Genomic DNA, 25,465 nt, shown 5'->3' with positions numbered 1-25,465 from the left:
TCATTCACCCTCCCCTCCCCCAACATCTCATCCCCACCTGGTCCTAGCACCTCGTGGGGCTTCCAGTGCCCGTGAAGGGGCGGGATAGGGACCCTCCCTTCACTGAGCCCACAGGAGGTTTGCACCTGAGCCAGGCTGCTACGACCAGACAGGGCAGTGAATCTCGGGGAGGTCCCACAACTTGCCCAAAGCCCCCCGCTGGCAGGACTTTGAAACTCTGGGGAGCAGATGCCACCCTGTGTTGCCCATCACTCCCTCCTATAGGATTTGGCTGCTGGCGCCCCCACCCCGTAAAGGAGCCCCCGTCCCGGGGCTGAGCCCACCTCTGCCCAGGCACTCCCCACCGCCACCGTGGGCTGGGAATAAATTAAAATTCAATTTCATTAAGCTAGTGAGCGATCAATCCCTGGCTCTGGCTAACAATGCCGGGCAGGGGGCCTCGCTTCCGCCGTAACTCACTCGGCCTCCTCCGCTCTTGTTCGCAAACTGCTAGAGCTGCACTTTGGCCCAAATTTATGGCGCTGGCAGAGTCTGGGGCCTGAGTTACAGCTGCAGGCTTGATGGGGGACTGCATTATTCTGCATCTAATCTTCACGCCCTGACAGCCAGGGAAGGGCCTGCCGCTCTCTTGGAGCCGGGCATTGTTCTCCTGCTGGCCAGGCGCTGGTGGAGGCCCGGATCCTGGGCCCAGGCCCGAGCCACCCACGCCCAGGCAGAGACCCGGAATCGGAGAGCTCAGCCCACGCGGGTGGTAACACCCGCTGAACAGTCACCCACTTCATCGTGTAAAGGAGGGCGTGGAATCCCATTTCTCAGATCAGCAAACCGAGGCACAGAGTTAAGTGACCTGCCCGGGAGATCTGGGCCTCAACCCCAGGGCTGGCTAACAGCAGAGCTCGCTATTGAGCCAAAGCCCAGAAAGCCGACTCAGCCTCGGCGCTGCCAAAACACTAGGCCAAGTGCACACCGACTGTGTCCCCGGGTGCCCGAGGCAGGCTTGCTTGTAATTGCCCAAAAAAGAAGAATTCAGTAGGCCACAGAGCAACAAATAACGGGACCCACAGAATTCTAGGTTCGTGAAGTAAGCGAGGGAGCCCCACGTGTCCTGACGTGCAAAGATGTCCAGGATACACTGGCAGGTGGAAGAAGCAAACTCTGAAACTATGTGTTATATGTGCCCAAAGCATGTATATGTCTAAGTGTGCAGGCTTGCATGTGCACAGAAAGGTCTGGGGATGGAGATGCCACACGTCAACAGGGCGCACCTCTGGGTTTAGGGACTGGAGGCAGGAGGGCAGCGCCCGCTTTCCGCCTTGTCAGGATCTGAATGTTGCAGTGAGAGCATAATACTTCTGTAAAGGTAAACACCATAAAGCACTTCTCAAGACCCACGTTCCCACTCACAGAGCATCTGGCCGCATCTGGAAGTTTCCACACCCCCATCTGGGCATCAGGTGTTCAAGTGGGTCCATGGGAGGAGGGCTCAGTGGTTCATGCCCCCCACGCCCACCCCGCTGGGACCCCCCTGGGCACCTCCCACAAGGACTGGGATGCCCAGCCAGCCTCCCTGTCCTATGACCTCCTCCTTGGGGGAGGGGAGTGCTGACTCAGGGGCTGCAGAGTCTCAGGGGAGACACTGGGATGGCCAGAGCTGGAAGCCCCAGGCAGGGAGGAAACCAGAAGTGTGGCCCTGACGCAACATCTCTTTCGGAGACGCTGTGGGTTCTGAGTCATCACTTCTGCTCCACTGGGCCCAGCCGGGCCTCCACTTCTGCCCGCAGCCTCTGTGAAACAGGCTGATGACTCCTACAGCGCCAGTAAGTTCCCAGAGCATCGCATGCTCCGCTTTGGGGGTCAGTAGAAGGTGATTCTCTCCCCATTTCACATTTTCCTGTTTTGAGAGCTAGTGTTTATGAAAACCTCTTTCGCATCCCTGAGCGCTGCAATTCCCAGACGGGATCCCTGCCCTCCAGGGATTCACGGCTCGGAAGAGCAGCAGACGCAGTGCATGGAGAGTCAGACAGGGACCCAGGGTGAGCCCATGCCAGCCTGGGCAGCGGTGCAGCATGAGGGCCACGGGGCAGGGGTGCCACGCACAGTCCTTCTCTCCCAATCATGGCCTCCACCCCGAGCCCCGGCCACCACCACCTCCCGCTGGACACAGCAAGGGTCTCCTGCCTACACCAGCTCCCTCTGCCCTCCTCTCCTCTCCAACTTCCCCCCCCACCAGGGTCCTGCGCATCCTTCAGCGGGAGGGGCGGACTGCAGCCTCTCCGCGAGAGGGACGACTGGTGGGACCGAGATGCTCCATGCTTGCTACTGGGTACTGGGCTTCTTTGTGACTTGAAATGTATTTATCCCGTTCCTAAATAACTCGCTGCCACCCTGCTTGCAGGAAAGCCTCATTTATTTCTGCCTTTCTGCACGCAGGGCACGGGCTATTTATTCTTAGCTAGCGCGGACTCCAGCACACTGACTCAATGAAAGGCAGATCCCGCATCCCGTTCACATCCTGCCGGCTCTCTTCTGTCCATCCTCCCACTGTCCAGCCGTCCCGGGCCACCACTGCTGTAGATCACACAGTCTCTCTTTCCTAATAACACCCTCTGCCCTTTGGCCACATCTGTCAGTGCAACTCTGAAAGCAACGGCTGACTGCTCGCGCCCGTGGGCAGATCAGGCCTCCGAGAGGCCTGGGCTGGCTAATCCCCTGGGAAGCCAGGTGTCCCCCCTAGTCTGGCCCCCAAAGCCACGCCCAGATCACCCGGAGGCACGTGATTTCTGGAGCCCTCTGCCGGGGAGCACGCCCAGCCAACTCCAGGGCAGGCCAGAGGGCTAGAGTTAGCTCAGACCCCCAACCAAGGAGGGGCGGGAGCAGTGTGGTGAGTTGGTAATCGAGGGAAAAAATAAAAACCCTGATTGGTAAGGTTCCCCAATTTCTGTGGTGTAAATACTCCTCCCCGTGGCCAAGGTCAAGCTAGCTCCATGCTGCTGGTGAATGCAAAGTTGAGGAGAGATGCCCACCAAGTCTTCAAGGCTGGTCTCAGCCGGCTCCACAGGGTGGGAGCGGGTGGGGGAACACCTCAGCCCCTCACCTCCGGGGGTACAGTTCTGAGGCATGTTCCACCAGCCTCGTGAAAGATCACCAGCAAGACTGAACTCCAGCAGCCCACAGCTATAACCCCCTCTGTTGTGGGTTGAATTATGTCCCCCCAAAAAAGGTAGGTTGAGGTACTAATTCTTAGAACCTGTGCACATGATCTTATTTGGAAATAAGGTGTTTGCAGATGTAACTAGTTAAGATGAGCCCTGCAGTGGGGAGGGCTCCAATCCAATGACCTGTATCTTTATGAGAAGAGGGAAACTGGGGCACACAGAAAGGAGAACGCCATGTAAAGACATATTCAATGGCTCGAGTGGGAAGGAGGAGACATTTGGGCTGGGTATGAAAGGGTGATTAGGAGCCCAACAGACAGAAGTGGAGGGGATTGCAGGGCATCTTCCTGGGAGAGCAGGAACAAAGCCAGAAGTGCCAGTAACTTTCGTGGCAACTTTTAAATTTGTTTCAGAAAGTGCCTGCAGGTCAGGACAGTCTTTTTTTTTTTTTTTTTCCGGTACGCGGGCCTCTCACGGGCCCAGCCGCTCCGCGGCATGTGGGATCCTCCGGGACCGGGGCACGAACCCGTGTCTCCTGCATCGGCAGGCGGACTCTCAACCACTGCGCCACCAGGGAAGCCCGGTCAGGACAGTCTTGACCAAAGCATGGCGCTACCATGGCACCCAAAACGGCATCTGGCATTGCATGAACGCCCTCCTCTGACTGCAGACGGATGGATGGATTTCTCTTCCAGAAGAATGAGCCTCTGAGCTCTACTTCATGATGACAACCACCCAGGTGCTTTTTGACAAGTCGTAAGTTGGGTCCCCCAGACGAATTTTTTTCCTAAAGCACTGAACTACATTCTTCAGAGCCCAGAGGCCCAATGTGCTTTCCAGTCCCATTCAGCCACTCTCTAGAAGTGGGACCCAGACCAGGCCTCTGGATATAAGTCCCCACACCTGTGAAATGCACATGCCCTAGACCAGCCGTGTTTCTCAAACTCGAGTGGGCATAAGAATAACCAGCGAAGCTCGAATAGTGCAGATCCCTGGACCCTGTCTCCAGAATTCTGATTCTGCTGGTCTGGAGGGGGACCCAAGATTCTGCATTTCCCCTAAGCTCTCCAGTGATGCGGACACTCTTGCACCACAGATGGCCTTTTGAGTAGCTCTGGACTCCCACCCTCCCCCCACCCCTGCCTGGATGTTCTCCAAACCCCACACAGAAGAGAAGGTTCTTAGACCTCATCCTAGAGCATCAGGCCAGCCATATGGGGCGGAGGGCTTGGAATGCCGGAGAGCACTCAGGTGGGGGATCTGGGACCGGGACCCGCACCAAGTCAGCAGGGGAGGCTTGGTCTGAGGTGGACCGGCTGTTGGAATCAAACAAATCAGAGGACACCACCAAACCCCCAAACGTGGCCCTCAGGCTCCTCAAGACTGGCCCTTGCCACTGTCACAGCCTCGCTTCAAACCATGATTCCAGTCCTCAGTTTGCTCCCGAGATGCTCTTCGGTCCAGTCCCTCAGAGATGTCCTGGCCCCTGCCCTCTGACACCCCTGATCAGCCCGGGGCTTTGTGACCACCTAGAGGGGTGGGATAGGGAGGGTGGGCGGGAGACGCAAGACAGAGGAGATGTGGGGATACATGTATACGTATAGCTGATTCACTTTGTTATACAGCAGAAACCAGCACACCATTGTAACGCAATTATACTCCAATGAAGATGTTAAAAAATATATATATGTTGGCTGTCGGTCATCTCCCTGCCCTCTGCCCTCGGTCGAGAGCCTGATGCGTGAGCCTGTCCCCCTCCCCGTAGCAGTAACGCTGCAGTGCTGTGGTGACCCCGGGCGCGCACCATTCAGCTCTCCTTCCAGGAGGCAACCGCCAAGACAGCACAGTGAACTGACGGCCTGGAGCCGCACCTGGGGCGTGATGGGGCCATTCCCACCTCCCCGGGACCTCGCAGAGCCCCTCGGGGCCAGGCCCAGACACTGCCAGAGCTGACTGCAGCCCGACGCTCTTTCTACCCAACCTCCTTCCTCCCCTCTGTCGTTCACAGGCATCAGACCCGCGTCAAGGTCCGAAGGTGTTCCCTACCTGTCCTCACACCCTCTCCCCTTTATCTTGCACTGACATCACCTCCAATAAATCTCTTCCTCATCCACCTCTGCCTTGGCCTCTGCTTCCCAAACAACCCAAACTGACAGGTGTAACCAAACAACTACATGTGTAATGAGTTCCCTGAAATCTGTCCCCCCTCGATGGACTGCAAGCTCCACGAGGGCGGGACTGCATCTTTCTGGTGCATCACTGAACCCCCAGCATCCAACGTAGAGTTCCAAAGGCCCTATGAGCTCAAGAATTACCCACTCCATGAATGAGCAAGTTAATGAAGACGTCTGAGTGCAGTGGGGCGTGGACCTCACAGGCTTTGGAGGGACCTGGGACTCCACCCCTCATAAGGCGGATGGTCTCGGGCAAGTTTTAAACACACGGAGCCTCAGTCTCTTCACCTGTAAAATGAGGGTGATCACTATTCACCTTGCAAAGTTGTTGTAAAAATTCAATAAATGGGGCTCCCCTGGTGGCGCAGTGGTTGAGAGTCCGCCTGCCAATGCGGGGGACGCGGGTTCGAGCCCCGGTCCAGGAAGATCCCATGTGCCGCGGAGCGGCTGGGCCCGTGAGCCATGGCCGCTGAGCCCACGCGTCCGGAGCCTGTGCTCTGCAACAGGAGAGGCCACAACAGTGCCAGGCCCGCGTACCGCAAAAAAAGAAGAAAAAAAAAATTCAATAAATGTGTGTAAAGTATTTAACACACGGTGAATGTCCAAGACTGGTAAGGTGTTATAAGTATTAACTGGGCCGGGCACACAGCTTCCTTGTTATTGTTTGTTTTCTTTTCAGACTGCATTTTTTTAGAGCAGTTTAGGTTCACAGCAAAACTGCGAGGAGGGTACAGAGATCTTCCATTCACCCCACACACACAGGTACAGCCCCCCACTATCAGCACCTCACCAGAGGGTGCGTCTGCTACGACGGATGAACCTGCTTTGACACGTCACTGTCACCTTAAACCCTTCGTTTACATTAGGGTTCACTTGATGTACATTCTATGGGTTTGGACAAACGTATAATGACATGTCTCTACCATGATAGTATCATACAGGGTAGTTTCACTGCCCTAAAAATGCTCTATGCTCCTTCCACCTGTTCATCCCTCCCTCAAAGCCCTGACAACCACTGATCTTTTTACTGTCTCCATAGCTTTGCCATTTCCAGAAGGTCATATAGTTGGAGTCATACGGTGTGTGACCTTTTCAGGTTGGCTTCTTTCACTTAGTTATATGCATTTAAGGTTCTTCCACGTCTTTTCATGTGTTGATAGCTCATTTCCTTTCAGCGCTGAATAACATTCCCTTGTCTGGGTGGACCACAATTTATTTATCCATTCACCTACTGAAGGACATCTTGGTCGCTTGCTTCTTTGCTTTTTATTTTTAATTGTGGTCTCATCTACAAACACTAAGATTCAGTCTTTGGGGCGTACAGCTGTATGTATGAATGGATACAGCCGTGTAATGACCACCACCATCCGAATACAGGACAGTCGCATCACCCCCAAAATCTCCCTGCCCTGTGGAGTCCACCCTTCCCCCACCCCCCTGCCTTGGCAACCACTAATCAGCTCTCTGTCCCTGTAGTTTTGCCTTTTCCACAATGGCGTACAGATGGAATCACGCAGCGTGTTGCCTCGTGACTGTGGCCCCGTCCCCACCGCTATATGCACCTGTTGTGCTGAGTGGTGTTCCACTGTATGGATGTTTGTCCACTGACCAGTGGAAAGGTGTTTCAGTGGCCTCCCCTGTTTGGTTCTCACGCATTAAGCCTCCATAAACATTCTCACACAGGTTTTTGTGTGAACCCACGTGTCCGTTTCTCTTGGGTAAGTATCTAGGAATGGGATCGTGGGAATAACTTTATAGAAAACTGACAAACCACTTTCCCAAGGGACTGTGCATCCCCGCCAGCACCATGGGAGTCAGGGGGCTCTGCATTCTCGGCATCACCCGTGTTGTCTCGTGGTTACCGTTCTAACAGGTGTGTCTCTCCTACTGGTCTTCAGCTGCCTTTCACTGATGGCTAATGATGTTGAACGCCTTTTCACGTCCCAATGTGCCATCCAAATATTGCTTTTAGCAAAGTGTCTGTTCAGATCTTCTGCCCGCTTTTTATGAGGTTGTTTGTTTTCTTGTTCATGAGTGTTGAGAACTCTTTGCATATTCTGGATACAAGTCCTTTGTTAGTTACATGTTTTGCTGCAGCCTGATATCAATGGATGGACAACAAGGTCCTACTGCAAAGCACAGGGAACTATAGTCAATGTTCTGGGATAAATCATAATGGAAAAGAATATCAAAAAGAATGTAGATGTACGTATAACTGAGTCACTGCTGTACAGCAGAAACCAACATTGTAAATCAACTATACTTCAATTAAAAAAACAAAACTGATATCAGATTCAATTATTGGGAAACGTTTAAGTATGTTTGGTCACCTCGTGTACGCTAACCTACTTTTCCGACTGTTAGTTTTGTGAAATCTAAGTACAGGTCGAATATTGCTGGTTGAAACGTAGCATCCGAGTTGAGATGTGTTGTAAAACACACACCAGATTTCAGAGACCTCATGCCAACAGAATAACTTAAGCTATGTCACCAACAACTTTTATATTGATTCCATGTTGAAATGATGACATTTGGCACCTATCGGGTTAAACAGAATATATTCTCAAAATTCATTCCACCTGTTTCTTAATGAGACTAGGAGACAATTTTGGGTTGCCTACATGGCTTGTGTTTGTGGCCTGCATTGTTTGTAAGGTCAGATCTGCTCTAAGAGCGGGAGCAAAAGCCCAGCACTCTGGTAGCCCACGTTCCCAGCCTGGCTCACACCCGCCCCAGCCCACGGCATCCAGTTCTTAGGAATGAGGCCACACCCCCGTCCCGTGGAACAGGAGTGGCTCAGAGGGACCAGGTGGAAGAACCTGGAGCGTTAACACACGTGGAGCACATACACACAGGCATGCAAGCCCGTGCACACACTTCTTTCCGACCCTCCCTGTTGTGTGGGTAGCCATTTCTGCAGAGCAGAGAACTTAATGCAAAACCTTGACCGTTATGTTTTTTACAAAATGTGGTTCTAGAAAGACTCGGGAAGAAAATAAGATCCTGAGAACATCTGGGTTCTCTCCACTCCCAAACGGGATGGAGATCCCTCCAGTGGGGGAATGAGGAAAGGCCCAGGGGAAGCAAGCGGGTCAGATGCTACCAGGGGCTCTGAGAAGGGGTCCCGACCCCCAGGCAGTTGGGGCACAAGAATCCCCCAGAGGCCGGACACCTGAGGACAGATGGAACCCGGGGAACTGGTAAGTGGAGGCACACGCAGGGAGGCAGGGAGGACGAGGGCCCAGAGGTTAGCACAGGCCAGCGAGAACAGGCTGACACGGGGGAAACACTCTCTGTGGAGGACTGGGCACCTGGAGGGCGCCTAGGGCAGGGGGATCAGATGTGACAGTGTCCCTTCAGGGGACGCCAGCACTGGGGGGCTGATGGAAAACCAGGCGTACCCCAATGCCATAAGTCCCCATAACACCCTAGAATGTAGCTGCCACTCCAGGCCAAAGGAAGGGCAAAGGGCCACCCTCAAACTGTCTGAGTTCAAATGATCACGTTTACCTGGGGTTGGCCAAGATGACTTTATCCGCCGTCAGTCTGAATAGGGGCCCGGTAGCCGTTGGCTTGAGTTACAGAAACACACAGGCCCGGTGTTGCTTCGTCTGAGTCCGTGCAGTGAGAAATGCATCCCCACTGCCTGAGTGACCACTTCCTTCTCAGGCAGCCAGGAAGCTTCCAGATCTCGGCTGAGTGGCTAAAGACAGGAATGGCCGGACCCCTGGGGCTTGAAGCACACACCCCGAGCTAAGACCCTGCAAAGGGAACAGGGCCAGCTCTCTTGGAGCTGTGTCAGGAGGCTGACCTCCCTCCTCTGGGCCGGCTGAGCGTCCAGATAGGGCAGCCTGGGCCGGGGAGTGTCGGGTGGCTGATAAACGGCCTCGCACAACCAGCCTTCCCTGAACGGCCAAGGCCAAGGCTGGTGGGCAGGGGTAGTGGTCAGTGGCAGGGCTGCTGGATGAGTGGAAGTGATGGTCACAGGCCTCCCAGTTCTGGTCCCAGTGACCCCTCCCCAAGGCCATCCTGCTTCCTCACCTACAGCTGCCCATAGCTGGGGAGGGGGGCCCCCTCAGCCCACAGCGCTGGTCACTCCTGTCTGGTCCTGGAGGGGGGACTCCGGGCGCTAGGGAGGACAAATGGCAGCCTGGAGAGCTTATTTGTGGCCCACAGATGAGATTTCCCGCGCCCTCTGCGCCCTCGATTCTGGAGCCCCACGTTGGGTGTCCTGATGTGGTGTGAGCGCCACCTGGTGGCTGCAAGCGGGGACTGCAAGTCATGTTCTCCAGGACGCCAGGGACACCCCCAGGCTGGACCCCACCCTCTGCGGGCAAAGGCGGGACCACCACTGAGCACTGCCCGAGGACTTCGCACAGAGGCAGCAAGGTAAAGCTACAGGGACCGCACCTCCCAGTCAGGCGGCGGTTCATTCTTTCCCTCCCCCAACGCTACTGAGTGCCCCCTGCACGCAGGGCATTTGGGAGAGAGAGAGGTGCCTGGCTTCACGGAGCTCACGCCACAATGGGGGAGGCAGAGGGCAAGCATATAAGTCACAAGACAATGTCATGCTGGGTTAAGCGCCACGAGAATTTACAATGTTCAGGAATAGAGTCCAGGCTTCCCTGGTGGCACAGGGGTTAGGACTCCACCTGCCAACGCAGGGGACACGGGTTCGAGCCCTGGTCCGGGAGGATCCCACGTGCCGCGGAGCAACTAAGCCCTTGCGCCATAACTGCTGAGCCCGTGGTCTAGAGCCCGTGAGCCACAACTACTGAGCCTGCACTCTAGAGCCCACGAGCCACAGCTACTGAAGCCCGCGCACCTACAACCCGTGCTCCGCAACAAGAGAAGCCACCGCGATGAGAAGCACGCGCACCGCAGCGAAGAGTAGCCCCCGCTCGCGGCAACTAGAGAAAGCCCGCGCGCAGCGACGAAGACCCAACGCAGCCAAAAGTAAATAAATAAATTTATTTTAAAAAGAGAAAGAATAGAGTCCAGGATCTTTCTCAGGGCCTCCTGTGAGCCTCATCTCAGCTTCATCTCCCAACACCAATGCTGACACAGGCCGAGCCCCACCCCCATGGAGCGCCCTGCAGGTCCTGATCTACGGTGCCGTCCAGGCCTCAGGGCCTTTGCACATGCTGTTCCCTCTAGCTGCAGAGCCCTTCCCACCTCATCCCCCGACAAATCCCACTTGCCCTTTACAGCTAAACACAAGGATCACCTCTTCCATGAAGCCCACCCTGGTAGTCCACGGGCAGAACTAGCCCTCTTGCCCCCCACCATATTATTCCTGCACCTTGTGTGGACTCTTCCAGAAGGTAAGAGAGTGGGGTGACCATGAGCACTGGACTTGGAGCTGGGGAGACCTCGTGTCCAGCCCTGAATGTCACTCCCTAATTTTGTCACCTTGGGCACCTTTCTTAGCCTCAGTTTCCTTGCCAGTGAAAAGTGGGACTTATAATAGCACACATCTCCTAGTTATGAACATTTAATGCTTTAATGTCAGTAAGGCGCTCAGCACATCTCCTGGCACCCAGAAAACACATTAGGTAAATGTTAGCAGCAGCTGGTATTGATCTTGCTATTGGTATTGGTATTGATATTGTAATTGTATCCTGACAAGCAGCTGTTTGTTGTCCCAGAGAGACCCTGTCGTGTTTCGTCTCATGGAGGGGGCTTTTCCTGTTGCCTCTGAATTGTGGTCTGGGACTCCAAGCTGGCGGCAGAGGGATATCAGGTAACCCCAGCCAGCAGCAAAGCGGGTAAGAAGGCTTCTCAGGGCTGAAGAGGCGGCCAAAATGCTGCCCTGCCCTCCCCCCACCCCCTCACCCCCACCGAATCCTTCCACCCCCAGGCACATAAGCAGGAGACTGTGGAAGAGGCAGAGGGACCTTCAGGAGTCCTAGGCCAGGGCCACGGGGCAGGGGGGGGCTGGGGAGCCAGTTAAGCAAGAGACTTGGGTTTTTCCCTCCCCCAACACCCACGGCCCAGCAGAGAGGGAGGAAGAGGAAGGAAAAGCAGACAGTTCCCTCTCTCCCTCCTGGAGAGCAGGGTAAGGCCTGGCTCCTCTGTGGAAGGGGACAGGATGAGGGTGAACTTGGATTTGAGAAGTTTTAGATTCAACCAAGCCGGCGATTTTTTTTTTTTTTTTTTTTTTTTTTTTTTTTTTGCGGTACGCGGTCCTCTCACTGTTGTGGCCTCTCCCGTTGCGGAGCACAGGCTCCGGACGCGCAGGCTCAGCGGCCATGGCTCACGGGCCCAGCCGCTCCGCGGCATGTGGGATCTTCCCGGACCGGGGCACGAACCCCTGTCCCCTGCATCGGCAGGCGGGCTCTCAACCACTGCGCCACCAGGGAAGCCCTAAACCGGCGATTTTATTGCTCAAGATTCCCCGGGGAAATGACGGAGTCTGCCCGAGCCCTAGCAAAGGGACAGGAAGCAGAGATTGGAAAGAACAAATCACTAGTGGGGAAAAAATCAAATTATTTCCTTTGCGTTCCCAGCAGGCCAACAGCTCAGCTTGTCTCCCAGCGCCTGGTGGAGCAAGCTGGTGGCCGACCCAGCCTCACTGGAGGACGGGTCACTCCCTCCACCAGGGAGTTCCATGCCCCAGACGTGCTCCCATGAGGGTCTTGGCCCTGGACGCCCCCTGCCCCCCAGAGCCCATGCTCTCAGCAGACTCAGAGCCCATGCACAGAAATGCCCTGCTTGGTTTGATGCTCCGCTGTCCCCGTCTTGAAACTCTTAAGACCTTTGCGAACAAGGGACTCCACATTTTCCTTTTGCACTGGACCCTGAAAATTATTCAGTTGGTCCTGGAATGGTTACTTTCTTCCCAAGGTCACAGCCAGCGAATGGAACCCACTCCTAGGTCCCAGGGCTCCTGTGCGAACTGCTCCCCACGGCACCTTCCGGGGGTCTCTGAGCCCAGGCAGGCTCCCTACCTTCTTCCTTCCCCAGAAGGAAAGCTCTGAGCCCACCACCCACTTTGCCTCTCTTCTCTGAGAGCCTTGGCCTGCGCAGACCACGAGAAGAGGGGCCCCAGCCAGCAGGAGCAGGTCACCATCGGACACAGCTCTTGCCCATTTTGCAGGGGGAGGCGTGGGGTGGGCAGCGCTATAGGTCCTCTAGGGCACAGAAACCTACAGGAAGTTACACAGAATTTCCAGAAGCTGCAATGGAATGAGAAGGTCATTGGCAAAAAGGGAGACAATCCCACCACAGGAATCAAGTAAGTGCAAAGACTCAGCGCTTCCCGGGCGCCAGGCTCTGTGCTGAGGTCCCTACATTACTGGGGTCAGTGTGTCAAGGCACTTAACCTTCACGAGTATGCCGCCTTGACTGTTTCATCTCTATTCTACAGAATAGGAAACGAGGCACAGAGAGGTAAGTAACTGATCCAAGAGTCATCGTAGCTAGTGAGTGGCAGAGCCCCGGTGTCCCCAGGGTATACTTTGTGCCCTGGATGTTTTCCATTTGTTATCTCTAACTGTTGCAATAACTCCACAGTGGTGATTAATGCTAACCAAAGATTTCGGATGTCTTCATGGTATGTGGTAAGATGGTACTTTCTGGCCCCTTTGTTGGGGTGAACTCAACTAGATCTGCATTAGTTTGGGGGTTCTCCAGAGAAATAGAACCAGCAGGAGATTATATTCATATAATGTTACGTATAATACATATTATATATACAATGATTATGTAATAATTAGTCATAATATAGTTATATGTGTCCAAAGATTTATTTTATTTTATTTTTTTGCGGTACGCGGGCCTCTCACTGTTGCGGCCTCTCCCGTTGCGGAGCACAGGCTCCAGACGCGCAGGCTCAGCGGCCATGGCTCACGGGCCCAGCCGCTCCGCGGCATGTGGGATCTTCCCGGACCGGGGCACGAACCCGTGTCCCCCGCATCGGCAGGCGGACTCTCAACCACTGCGCCACCAGGGAAGCCCCCAAAGATTTATTTTAAGAAGTTGGCTCACACGGTTGTGGAGCTGGCAAGTCCTAAATCTGTAGGGCGGCCCAGCAGGCTGGAAACTCAGGCAGGCGTTGATGCTGAGGGCTTGAGACAGAGTTTCATCTCTGGGAAACCTCAGTGTTTGCTCGTAAGGCCTTCCAACTGATTGGATGAGGCCCAGCCACATGATAGAGGGTGATGTCCTTTACTCAAAGTCAACACACCTCCAGAACATTTTCACAGCAGCATCTAGGTTAGCGTTTGATTAAATCACTGGGTACGATGGCCCAGCCAAACTGACACATAAAACTAACCGTCACCAGTTCTGACCAGTAAGCCCTGTGCAGAACTTGCTTGTCATTCGCAGGTTGTACATTTCATTGTCAGTGTGAAGCCCTCCAAAGCTCCTTCTTTTTCTCTGCTCAGTGACCAGCAACGTTCAAGATGGGGGCTGCCAGGCCAGCCTGGGTCCTGGACTGAGGTGACGTGAAAGAGGTTTCCCATACAACCTTGATGTGATTGAAGGGGGAGCCAGGAAAAAAAGCTCTTGGATTTGGGAGAATTTTTTGAAGCTAAACCAGGTCTAAATAAATTGGGTCCCTCTGCTTCACCTCGCATTCGTGCAACCCTCGTGAACTGGCTTGCTGTTTCTTGAGCATCCCCCGGAGGCATCCCCACATCCTAGCCTCCCCTCATAGGTGGTGTTATGAAAGGCTCCACAGTTGCTACCAAGGATGAAATAACACACACCAACCTGTGATGTTTGAACCTTGGTCAGTGCCAAAATAGAAAGTCACCCAGCTGTCTAGCCTGCTGACCTGGTTCCTAAAATTGCTGACTGTTTGTTCCCATAAATGTTCCCCTTCTGGGGTCTGGCGGACAAATAAGTAGATCCTAGGTTCAAACAGGGAAGTGCCCAACCAGCCATCAACTCACCCATCCATCTATCCTCCCATCTTTCCTTCCTCCCTTCCTTCCTTCATTCCTTCCTTCCACTCGTCTACCCAACAAACAGTGATTTGAGTTTCTACTATGTGCAAGCGTAGGGCCTCCAGCTCTACACTGATAGACACAGACCCTGCCTCATGGACGTAGTTGCGGAGACAGACATTCAACATACAATTGCAGAAATAATTTTAAATGTGATAAATGCTAGGGAATGAAAAGTATGGGACACTAGGAGGAAAGATAGTGGGAACTGGGCCTGGTTTGGTGGGTGTGGTGGGAAATTTCGGGTCAGAAGAGGCCCTTGAGAAAGTACTGTTTGAGCTCAGCTCTAATGGAGGAAAGCCTGGGAGAGAACTGAGGGTGGGAAAGAAACACCAGGCGCCAAGGCCCTGAGGTAAGAGCAGTCTTTCCCAGAATGTGAGCCAGGGTTGCCAAACTCTTCAGAGTGGATGGGCCTGTGCGGAGGCAGGAGGAGGAAGCAGCAGAGACCCTCTTCTTAGTCACGTGGCGGGGCTGTGCTGGGGGAGAACCGTGATGCTGTAAAGGGAGCATGGGGCTCCAGGTGAGGCCAAAAGACTGGCATTCAAATGCTGGTTTTGCCACTTCCTCAGTGCATGATTTGGGGCAAGAGACTTTACATTGCCAAGTGTCGGTTTTATTGTATACAATATGGAGTTAGTAATAGTAACAATGACTAACATTTAGTGAGATCTTACTCGGTGCCAGTCATTCTTCTTAGGACTTTACATATGTTATTCAATCGACAATGATTTCAACCTTGCGCTATTGTAGTACCGTTATTATTCCCACTTTACAGATGAGGAAAAGTGATGCACAGTGAGATTGAGAAATCTTCTCAAGGTCACACAACTAGTAGAGCGTGGAGATTTGAACGCAGGCCCATGGGCCCTGCTGTCCATGCTCTTAACTATTAGACTACATTGCCACGTGCAAGTTGTATCAGTAAGGATATGTTAGGTTATGAGGCAGTAACAACCCCAGAAACTTTTTTTACTATGATGCAGTAACAAACAAATTGAACACACTGGGCCGAGTTCATTTAGAAGGTATATTTTTCATTTCTATAACTTTGGAGTTTTTAGAAGATGTATTTATGTTGGTGATATCAAATTTCATTGCAGCATGATCAGAGCGTGTGGTCTGTATGACACCAAGCTTTTTTTTTTTTTTTTTTTTTTACACACCAAGCTTTTAAAATGTGCTGAAACTTGTTTTATGGCCAATTATGTGCTCAATTTTTGAAAATTTTCCTTGTATTTGAGTATAACATTCTCTAATTACCGGGTGGATGGATAGATAGATAGACAGATAAAGAGACATATATAGAGCTATATGTATATATAATTTTTTTTAGGGCAAACTTGTTAATTGTTGCTTCAGTGATCTAACAGTACATAACAAGCCACTCCACAACTTAGAGGATTAACACATTTTCTTTGGTTGTGATTCTGCAAACAGGGCAGGGCTCAGATGGGCAGTTCTACTCGTCCTCCCAGTGGCCGTATTCAGTTGCAGATTGACTGAGGGCTTGGCTCAGCTGGGACACTGGGGTGGCAGGGCGTCTTTCCAAGTAGTCTCACGGGCTTTACCTTTTCCCGTGGTCTCTCCAGCAGAGTAGCTGGACTTCTTAAATGGCAGCTCAGGACTCCAAAAGCGCAAAAACAGAAGCCATCAGGCTTTCTTAAGGCTTAAGCCTGGAACTGGTGGAATGTCACCTCTGCCACATTCTACTAATGTTTGTCAAAATGAGCCCCAGGTCTGATCCAGATTCAAGTGGAAGAAGAACCAGGAGAAGTGGTTCATTTACGTTTAGTGGTTTAGTGGTTCATAACGCAATAGACTACTACAATTGTATTTTTCAACTACTTCAACTATTAATTACTAAAAGAGGCATATTTAACCCACACCCACATCCCAGCAAGGATGGTGGATTCCTCAGTTTCTCCTTGAGATTTGGTCCATTTTTTCCCTTATATATTGGAGGCTATGTTATTAAGGGCATACAAGTTTAGAATTGTTATCAATACATCTTACCAGTGAATTAAACCTTTTATTGTACAAAGTGACTCTTTATCACTAGTAATGCTTTTGGACTTAAAATCTATTTTGTTTCCTATGTATGTAAATATGTAAGACTTCCTTTTGTTGGTATTTGCCTGGTAAATCTCTGCATTCTTTTACTTCGCTCTTTTCTGCGTTGTTAGGTATGTCCTTTGCAAGCATGTAGCTGGACCTTGTTTTTATTTTATCCAGTCTGACAATATTGTCTTTTAACTATTTTAGTCTATGTACGTTTATTCTGATGAGTCATATATTTGGATTTATTTCCACTTTCTTATTTTTCCCTATTTGTCCTGTGTTTATTCTTATGTTACTTTTTTCTTCATTTTTCACATTCTTTTGTATTGATTGATTTTTCTTTTCCCATTCCATTTTCCCCCTCCGCTAGTGTGGAATTTATACACTGTATTTCTCTACTTGTTGTGTTTACCCTAAAAATTTTAACATGAATATTTAACTTGACAAAGTTTAACATTAATCAAAATATTTATTCTCCTCTCCAACGGTTCAAAGACCTTAGAACACTTTAATTATGACTGTCCCCTCCCTACATATACACCTTTAGTGTCCAGTATTTTAGTTCTATTTTTTCCTTCACTCTGCAAGTTAAAATTATTATTGTTGTTTAATACATTCTCTAATGAGGATTACCTATATGTTCACAAAACAGCCAGCATTCCCTTTTGTGTGGCACACCTTCCTCTGGTGATTATTTTTTCTTCTTCCTGAAGCACATTGCATTAGATCACCAGGGCTGCCATAATAAAGTACCACAGACTAGGGGGCTTAACAACAGAAATTTATTTTCTCAAAATTCTGGAGGCTAGAAGTCTGAAATCAAGGTGTTGGCAGGGTTGGTTTCTCCTGAGGCCTTTCTCCTTGGCTTGTAAATGGCCTTCTCCTCCCTGTGTCTTCACATGGTCTGCCTCTGTACATTTCCTTTTCTTATAAGCACATCCGCCATATTGGGTCAAGGCCCACCCAGTGACCTCACTGTAACTTAATCACTCTTTAAGACGCTATCTCCAAATACAGCCACTTGCTGGGGTACTGGGGGTTAGGGCTTCGACATATGTATTTTGGGAAGGAGACACAATTCAGCCCATAACATACATTATTAGTATTAAATAATCTTCTATTTTTATTTGTTTGGAATGCTCTCATTGTCTCCACTCTCTTGAAAGATATTTTACTGGGTTTACAATTCTAGGTTAGTGGTTATTTTTTTCTCAATTTTTTTTTTTTTTTTTTGGCTGTGCCACAAGGCATGAGGGATCTTACTTCCCCGACCAGGGATTGAACCCACGCCCCCTGCAGTGGAAACATGGAGTCTTAACTACTGGACCAACAGGGAAGCCTCTCGATGTTTTTAAGATATTATTTGCCACCTGGCTTCTACTTTTGTCGATGAGATATCGACTCTCCATTTATGCTGTTCCTTTGAAGATTACATGAGTCAATACATGCAAAGTGCTTAGAATGGTGTCTGGAGCCTAGTAACTATTATATAAATAGTAACCGTTGGGGATTCCCTGTATTCCCTGGTGGTCCAGCGACTAAGACTCAGCGCTTTCACTGCTAAGGGCCCAGTTTCAATCCCTGGTCGGGGAACTAAGATTCTGCAAAGCAGACCAGAGCAGACAAAAAAAACCACACAAATAGCTATTATTATTTTCTCTCTGGATGCTTTTAAGGTCTTCTCTTTGTCTTTGATGTCCTTGAATTGCATGGTGGTATATCTTGGCCTGGATTTTTTTAACCAAACTAAGCATTTCACGTCATTTGTCAATTTAAAACTCTCAGCCATTATCACTTCAAATATTTCCTCTTCCTCATTCTCTCTGTCCCCTTCTGGGACTCTGGTTGGATATATGTTCGATATGCTCCCTCTGTCTTTCCCGTTTCTTTCTTATCCTCCATATCTTTATCCGTGTTGGATTCAAGGTTATTTTTTCAGATCTATATTCTAGTTTATTCTCTTCATCTGTGTCTTAATCTGCAACTTACCTACTAAGTACCTATTTCAGTTATTATATTTTCAGTTATTATATTTTTTATTTTTAGATGTATTCTGTGGTTCTTTTTCACATCTGCCCAGACATTTTTAATATTCTCTTACATTTATACTTTCAATACCCTCTTTTTCTTCTTTAGCGATATTAAATATATTTACTCTATGACCTGTGTTTGATGGTTCCAGCATCTCAAACCCTTGTGAGTGCAATTCTGCTGAATGTAGTTTGGGCGGACTTTTACTCACGATGCTTTATTTTCTTGTGTGTTTATTTTTATTTTTATTTATTTGGTTGAGCCGGGTCTTAGTTGCAGCAGGCAGTCTCCTTAGTTGCAGCATGTGGGCTCCTTCGTTGCAGCTCACAGGCTCCCCAGTTGTGGCACGTGATATCCTAGCTGTGGCATGCTTGTGGGATCCAGCACCCTGACCAGGGAACAAACACGCGCGCCTGCATTGGTGGCTCAGAGTTCCATCCACTGTGCCACCAGGGAAGTCCCAGTGATTTTGCTTTTAAATGTAAACTTACTCTCCTTGGCGTTCAGTCTCTTGATAAGTGATTGGTATCCATACAACTGATTTTACTAGTTTACCCTTTCACTGAATGTATAGTCCTTTGTGGTCCTGGGTTTATGCAGTCGTCTCCTATCAGACTCACTACCTTCAATGATCTCTAGGTTTTATCTCCTGTCCCTCATCTGTAGCCAGGAAAATAGGGCAGGTTCACAAGGGTTCAGCAGATGTCCTCAGGGCAGCTGGACACTACCACTAGCCAGTCTAACTCTGAATTTCTGCTTCTGCTTTGATTTTGCCCTCTGAGACTTCCTTACTCAGCTTGGTGACTCTTTCAAAAAGTTGTAATAGTTTATACAGCATTTTTCATTGTTGCTGGAGGAGGGTTGTAGTGTTTTGGTCTACCACACTGCCAGAAAAGGAAGTCTATTTATTATTTCTCTCCTCCATCTCTTCCCCCACTGCTGGAACTCTTACCATTCACATGTAACTCTCTGATCCTTCCTCTCAAGATTTCCATCTCTTTATACTTTTTTTTTTTTTGCGGTACGTGGGCCTCTCACTGTTGTGGCCTCTCCTGTTGTGGAGCACAGGCTCCGGACACGCAGGCTCAGCGGCCACAGCTCACGGGCCTAGCACGTGGGATCTTCCCGGACCGGGGCACGAACCCGCGTCCCCTGCATCGGCAGGCGGACTCCCAACCACTGCGCCACCAGGGAAGCCCTCTTTATACTTTTCCTCTGCGTTTTGAGATATTTCCCTCACTTTATCTTCCAGTTCTCTCATTTTGTTCTCAACCCTTCTCAATGGTTACCATTCTATCTTCTATGGGAAAAAAAAAATCATATGTTGTTGTTGTATAATGTCTTTTTATGCCATGAACAATTCTCCTAAGGTGGGGTGATGATGGTGACAGTGATAGTGATGACAGTGGTAATGATGATGATGGTGATGGCAATGGAGATGATGGTCGTGGTGGTGATGGTGATGATGGTGTTAGCGATGGTGTTTTCATTTATTTACCACTAGTTGAGATGTTCTATTTTGTCTTCTTCTCTCTGGCACCTGGGTCCCCTTAGGCCTATTTAAATTTTCTTTTTCTTGCTCAGAGCTCTTTGGCCTTCAGTGAAAGCTTTTAGGGTCTCTTTTGCACTGATGAAAGCCGAGGTAACAAGCCAGCTGTTGCTACCCTGACAAGCACTGAGAGGAAGCTCCCAGTCGTCAGTAGCTGCAGTGTGTTGACAAGCTCCCAGGCCCCTCGCCCATGCGGCTCTCCCACATCCTCCCCAGGCCAGAGTAGCCCTACAAGCTCGCAGGAGACTACAAGGGGACCCTCTTCCTTTTAGGAACCCCAGAATCTTGGGCCTTATCCTAGCCTTCTGAGTTCTGATACCCCTCACTCCCACCTAGCTGGAGGGTGAAAGAGTTGGTAGCTGTTCCCTTTTCTAGAGATTCTGGAAGAGCTCTCTCTTCCACATATATGCTCCAGGCCCTGCCATCGGACACTCCCTCCTGGCTGCCCCTTAGCTCAGGAGGTGGAGTTGAATACAAGCTGGGAGGAACTTTCAGGCCGCCCTTCCCACCCCCTCTGCCAATTTTTAAACACACAGTGGCCACCTGTTTACAAATTTGGGTCTTGCTTATTCTTTTTAGGAACCACATGTTATTGCATTTATATGGCTGTGCGTTATTTAACCTGAGCTTTTCCCAGATTTTGATTTTTAATATCATACAATGTACAGTCCTTATGAATCTTCATCATCATTATTCTAAATTTGCAGCACCCGGTTCCCAAAGCTCCATGACGATGACAATAAAAACGTTAGAAATTACTGAATGCCCATGATGCGCTAGGCCGTTATATGTGTTAACTTGTTTAACACTTATTTCACAGCCCTATTTTTATCCTGATTTTACAGATAAGGAAATTAAGTCTCAGAGAGGTTAAGTGACTCATTCAAGGTCACACAGCTAATAGGGGATGGAGGCAAGCTTCAAAGTTCTCATGCCTTCACTATTTCCATACCCTGCGTGGAGAATACACTGGGTCGGATTTCCAGTCCAGTTTCTGCAATTTAATAACCATACTTCCCCTGACGAGTGACATTAGCTTCTTGGGACCTAGATTCTTCCGTTACAGGAATCTCTGCCTTGCCTCCCTCCCAGCAGTGTGGAAGAGGTCAAAGAGATCGTGTACATGGAAGCACTTTAAAAACTATACCGTGCCATACAAATGATCGAGATGATTTCTGAGCACCCATTTAAGCTTCTCGATTTCAAGCACTGTAGCCCTTTAACAAATGTGAAAGAGATGTCCAGAGATCTAGTCAAATCTCCAAATTGGATACTATATAACGATCGCAGAAACAAGGCATAGCTGTTTTTAAAGATACAAAGTCATTTGTAAATGCCTGGAGCGGTTGCTCCAAGTGTTTTCTGAATCACCTTTTCTTAATTTCTTTTAACTGAATGACAGACTAACTCTAGTCCACTGCTGAATTCCACATTCCTCTCTTTATTTGTTCAAAATTCCTTTTTGTGTGTGTGTAAGAAACATTGCTTTCTTAGGCCTCTCCACTTCCTCTGCACTTCCGTCATACACTAGTGTCTGGCTTTCTGCGGAAGGCCATTTTCACAAAGAAACAAGACTTTATTTTTCATCATTTTGAAAGATGAGAAAGTACTAGATAATGTGTTGATTCATAAGTGGTGCAAATTCACACCTCAGTAATTGACAAATGCCACACACCATGGGCATTCAAGGTCCCGAGGGAGTTTATATTTCTGAGTCAAATCCTTGAATACCGCGGTTCTATGGCAGAAACTAGGCACTCCTTTAGTCGGCGCTTTGCCTGGTAACTAGAGCAGCCTGGCTCCCTTACCAAAATGTGAACATTTCTTGATGCAAAGGCCGCATCTTCGTCATCTTCAGATTCTTCTCCAGAAGTTCTCAGTGCCTGGTGTTTTCATGATTATGCAAAACTTATTTGTAGAACTGAATGGCATCACCTTCATGAATTCTTTTTTCCACTGCGCATACCCCTCTCTAGTTAGAGGCAGAGCGGGTTCTTGTTGGCCTTTGTGTGGGACGGCATGTCAGTCATTTGTAGACTGGTCTTTATTTTATCCACCTGGTGAGAGGGAGGGTTTGGACAGGATGATCTTTAGGACCTGTTTAATTAAACAAGGAGGAGTCCCTAATGCCCTGGCCGCCTACAGGAGCAGACCAAAATTTAAGCCTGTGAATGCTTCAAGATTATGAAACCAAAAGACAACGCAGATAAGTTTGTTGATTTCAAGCACCTTAGCCTCTTAACAAATATGAAAGATGTGTTCAGAGACCTTGTCAAATCCCCAAATTGGATACCATAAGCTAAAGACAACCAATCACAAACAGCTAACTAGCCTTTAAGCCGTAGCCAATCAAATAATTTCCTATCTTTGCTTTGCACTTTCCCTCTCTATAAGTTTCCCCTGGCTCCCTGCTGCAAAGTGCTCCCAACCGGGTTGACACCACCCTATTAGAATTGATTTTTGCTCAAATAAACTCTTAAACTTTTAAAATATGTCTTAGTATATCTTTTAACAGATCATGGCTCCCAAAGCCCACCAGTCTCCTGGAGATTAAGAGATACCCGAGCTCCTTCCTGGAAGTTCTGACTCCCAATAGATCTGGGATAGGTAAGAATTAGTAATAAGATCAGCTAACACTTATCAAGAACTTGCTTGGGTCTAGGCACGGTGCTAAGTGTTTTACAAGTTCATGTTCTCAGTTTACATCTTCACAACCATCTGAGGTAGTTGCTATTACGGCCCCTATTTTATAGAGGAAGAAATTTAAGCTAAAAATGGGGGGGAGGTGGGGGTAGCTGCCTAGAAGGTTATGTAACTAGTAACGGGTCGAGAGGAGATTCCATCTCAGATCCGTGCTACAGGAGCCTTTGGCGGGGTGGGTTGGGGGGGAGGGGCTCCTGGTGATTTTGATGATCAGCCAGCTGTGAGAAACGCCGCCCAGAGGCCCACGCCACCCTTAAAGGATGCATCTGTTTGCAATGTTTGGCCCATCCCCCTCCAGTGTTTCTGGAAAGAACAGCTTTCTCTCTAAACCTAGGACGAGCAGCTGGACCTCTTATCGACATTTCCCAGCTTTCGGGCAACGCCGAGTCCACTCCGCGAGCCTCTGGGTCTCACAGGTTACCCCAATCTGGGAACCCAGAGAGACTTTCTGTACACCTGGCACTTCTGGTCCCGCCCCGTTTCGCGACACCCCCAATCCTAAGTCCGTTCTTTGCGATTGACGTGACCCCAGAACAGTTATAATTGGTTATAACGGACTGCCGCTCCGCCTCCTCGAAGACTCCGCCTCCCTTTCATTCTGAAAGAAAGAACCTCGGCCCGGGCGCCCAATGAGAAGCGCCCCCACCCCAAAGGTCCCGCCTCTTTCGGCGCCGACTCCGCCCCCAAAGCCGGAGAGATGCCCGCCTTTCGGCGTAGCATGGACCAATAGGAGGGCGCGACCGTCCGGACGGACGGCAGCCGGCCCAATCCCTGGGCCTCGGGCTGCGTCGCCCCGCCCCTCCGCCGGGCCGAGCGGCGGGCAAGAGCGGGCCTCGGGGCGGCGGCGGCGGCGGACGCGGCCTGAGGGAGCGGCCGGCTGCCGCCTCGCCCGCCGCGGGGTCCATGGCCTGAGCGGCCATGTCCGGCGTGGTGCGGACCCTCAGCCGCTGCCTGCTGCCGGCCGAGGCCGGCGGGGCCCGAGAGCGCAGGGCGGGCGGCGGTGGGGCCCGCGACGCGGAGCGCGAGGCGCGGCGGCGCAGCCGGGACATCGACGCGGGGCTGGCCCGCGAGCGGCGCGCCGTGCGGCGCCTCGTCAAGATCCTGCTGCTGGGCGCGGGCGAGAGCGGCAAGTCCACCTTCCTCAAGCAGATGCGCATCATCCACGGCCGCGAGTTCGACCAGAAGGCGCTGCTCGAGTTCCGCGACACCATCTTCGACAACATCCTTAAGGTACGCTCTCCCCGCGTCCCCGCCCGCACACCTGCGCCCAGGTGCGCGCAGGTGCGGCCCCGCGGACTCCTGCGCCCCGGCCGGCACCGCGGCCCACGCCTTTGTCTGCCCCTGGTCTGGCCGCAGCGGCCCCGTGCCCCCAGCTTTGGGGGAGCCGGCCAAGGATGCGCACCCTGTCTCCCCGTCGGCCTGGTGGCCTTCGCCTCTGCTCTTCTCGGGGATTTGGGGACTGAGGAAGCGGGAAAGCCGGACACCTTCTGGGGCTTTGGAGGCGCGGGGGTTTTAGCGGTGGGGAGGGCCCCTCCTGGATTCAGGGTGCCGTCCTTGCCCTGCCCTCCCAGTAGGTTCAGAAGAGCGGTGTAGACAGGGGAGGAAACCGGCCGCACGTCTCTCCTTTTAAACTGGTTATTAGGAAAATTTCCAACATATACAGAGTAGAGAAAATAGAAGGAACAGTAAGTACCCAGGCCCCTCTCCACAACTTCAGCAGTGATGGATTCAGCGTCCGTCTTGTTTCACCTGTACCTCTGCCCCTCTGATTTTGAAGCAAACCCCAGACACTGTATAGATTCACTGGAAAGTGTTCGTTTACAGAGCTCACAGATAAGCGTACGGTGGTTATGTTTTTTTAAATGATGCCTTATGAACCCTGAAAATTTAATAACTCCTTCACATGGTAAAGTACCCAGCCCGGTTCAGATTTCCTCCATTGTCACATAACTGTTTTGTTTGCGTTAGGATATAAATCTTTGCGTTGCAATTTTTAACATATCTCTCAGGTGGTGTTTAATCCCCAGGTGCTCCTTCTGTCCCTTGCTCCATTTTTATCATTTACTACTTGTTTGTAGAAAAAAAAGCGTAGAGCTGACCAAGTTTGGGTTCTAGTTTCTGTGTACTGTGTGAACCTGTAGTAGAGGGCCCCAAAGAAAGGAATTCTGGAGAAACCCGATGAGGGGAAAATAGAGCCTCTCCTGTACCCAGAATAGGGTCATTTCCTTTTTTTTTTCTTATAGTTTCTTACCTCTACCGTTTCCTTTCCCCTTCACCTGCCCTTTCCGTGGCCCATTTTGGGGAAACCAAATTACAGGTATGAGGAAAGTTGTCTCAAAACAGAGGTAGAGGGAAGCTTGTCAAACAGAATCCTCTCTGGAGATGAGATTTTGTGGTGCCTGAGGAGCTCTAAATTTAGCAAAGGGCCGTATAACCAACGCATGGGCACATGTCTTTCACTTCACCCATGAGGAAGCTCTGGGCCTTGGTGATGAAGTGGCTCCCCGCTGGGACCTGGAACCCTGGGCTCCAGACTTCCAGGCCTGCATCAGGGATCTCGCACCAGTATTCTCACTTGATGTATTTGTTAGTAAAACATTTCGTTTTGATAGAAATAGCTCTTTTAGGATCCTGCCGGGAAGAGAATAATTTGAATGATAAAACACCCGTTTCCTTTTCACCTCTTTCAAAAGCCTCTCTGTGAGTCAGAGCTCTGGCCCAATACTTCATAAAGTTTAAAGGCTAGGTGCCCAGTATGATCCAAGGGATTAACTGTGTGTTTAAAATTCCCCTCGTCTTCTGGGGTAAAGTTCATTTGATTGTCTTTCTCTGTCACAGAGC

The 25,465-nt window shown here is 50.5% G+C and overlaps 1 protein-coding gene across 2 annotated transcripts in view; it reads left to right on the top strand.

The window, feature by feature from the left end:
* Positions 1 to 23,471: 23,471 nt before the first annotated feature.
* The window catches only part of GNA12 (G protein subunit alpha 12), a 109,856-nt gene continuing 107,862 nt past the window's right edge, over positions 23,472 to 25,465 (top strand). The window contains exon 1 of one of the 2 annotated variants that reach the window (XM_065892075.1): positions 23,472 to 23,854. In XM_065892075.1, the coding sequence (XP_065748147.1) occupies positions 23,543 to 23,854 (312 nt within the window). In that variant the 5' untranslated portion in view covers positions 23,472 to 23,542. The remainder of the gene's footprint in view (positions 23,855 to 25,465) is intronic. The other variant, XM_065892076.1, reaches the window with a different exon arrangement.

Source organism: Phocoena phocoena, chromosome 15 (assembly GCF_963924675.1).
Source record: "Phocoena phocoena chromosome 15, mPhoPho1.1, whole genome shotgun sequence".
NCBI lineage: Eukaryota > Metazoa > Chordata > Mammalia > Artiodactyla > Phocoenidae > Phocoena > Phocoena phocoena.
Note: the sequence above shows the minus strand (reverse complement) of the source record. Positions and strands in the feature narration are given on the sequence as shown.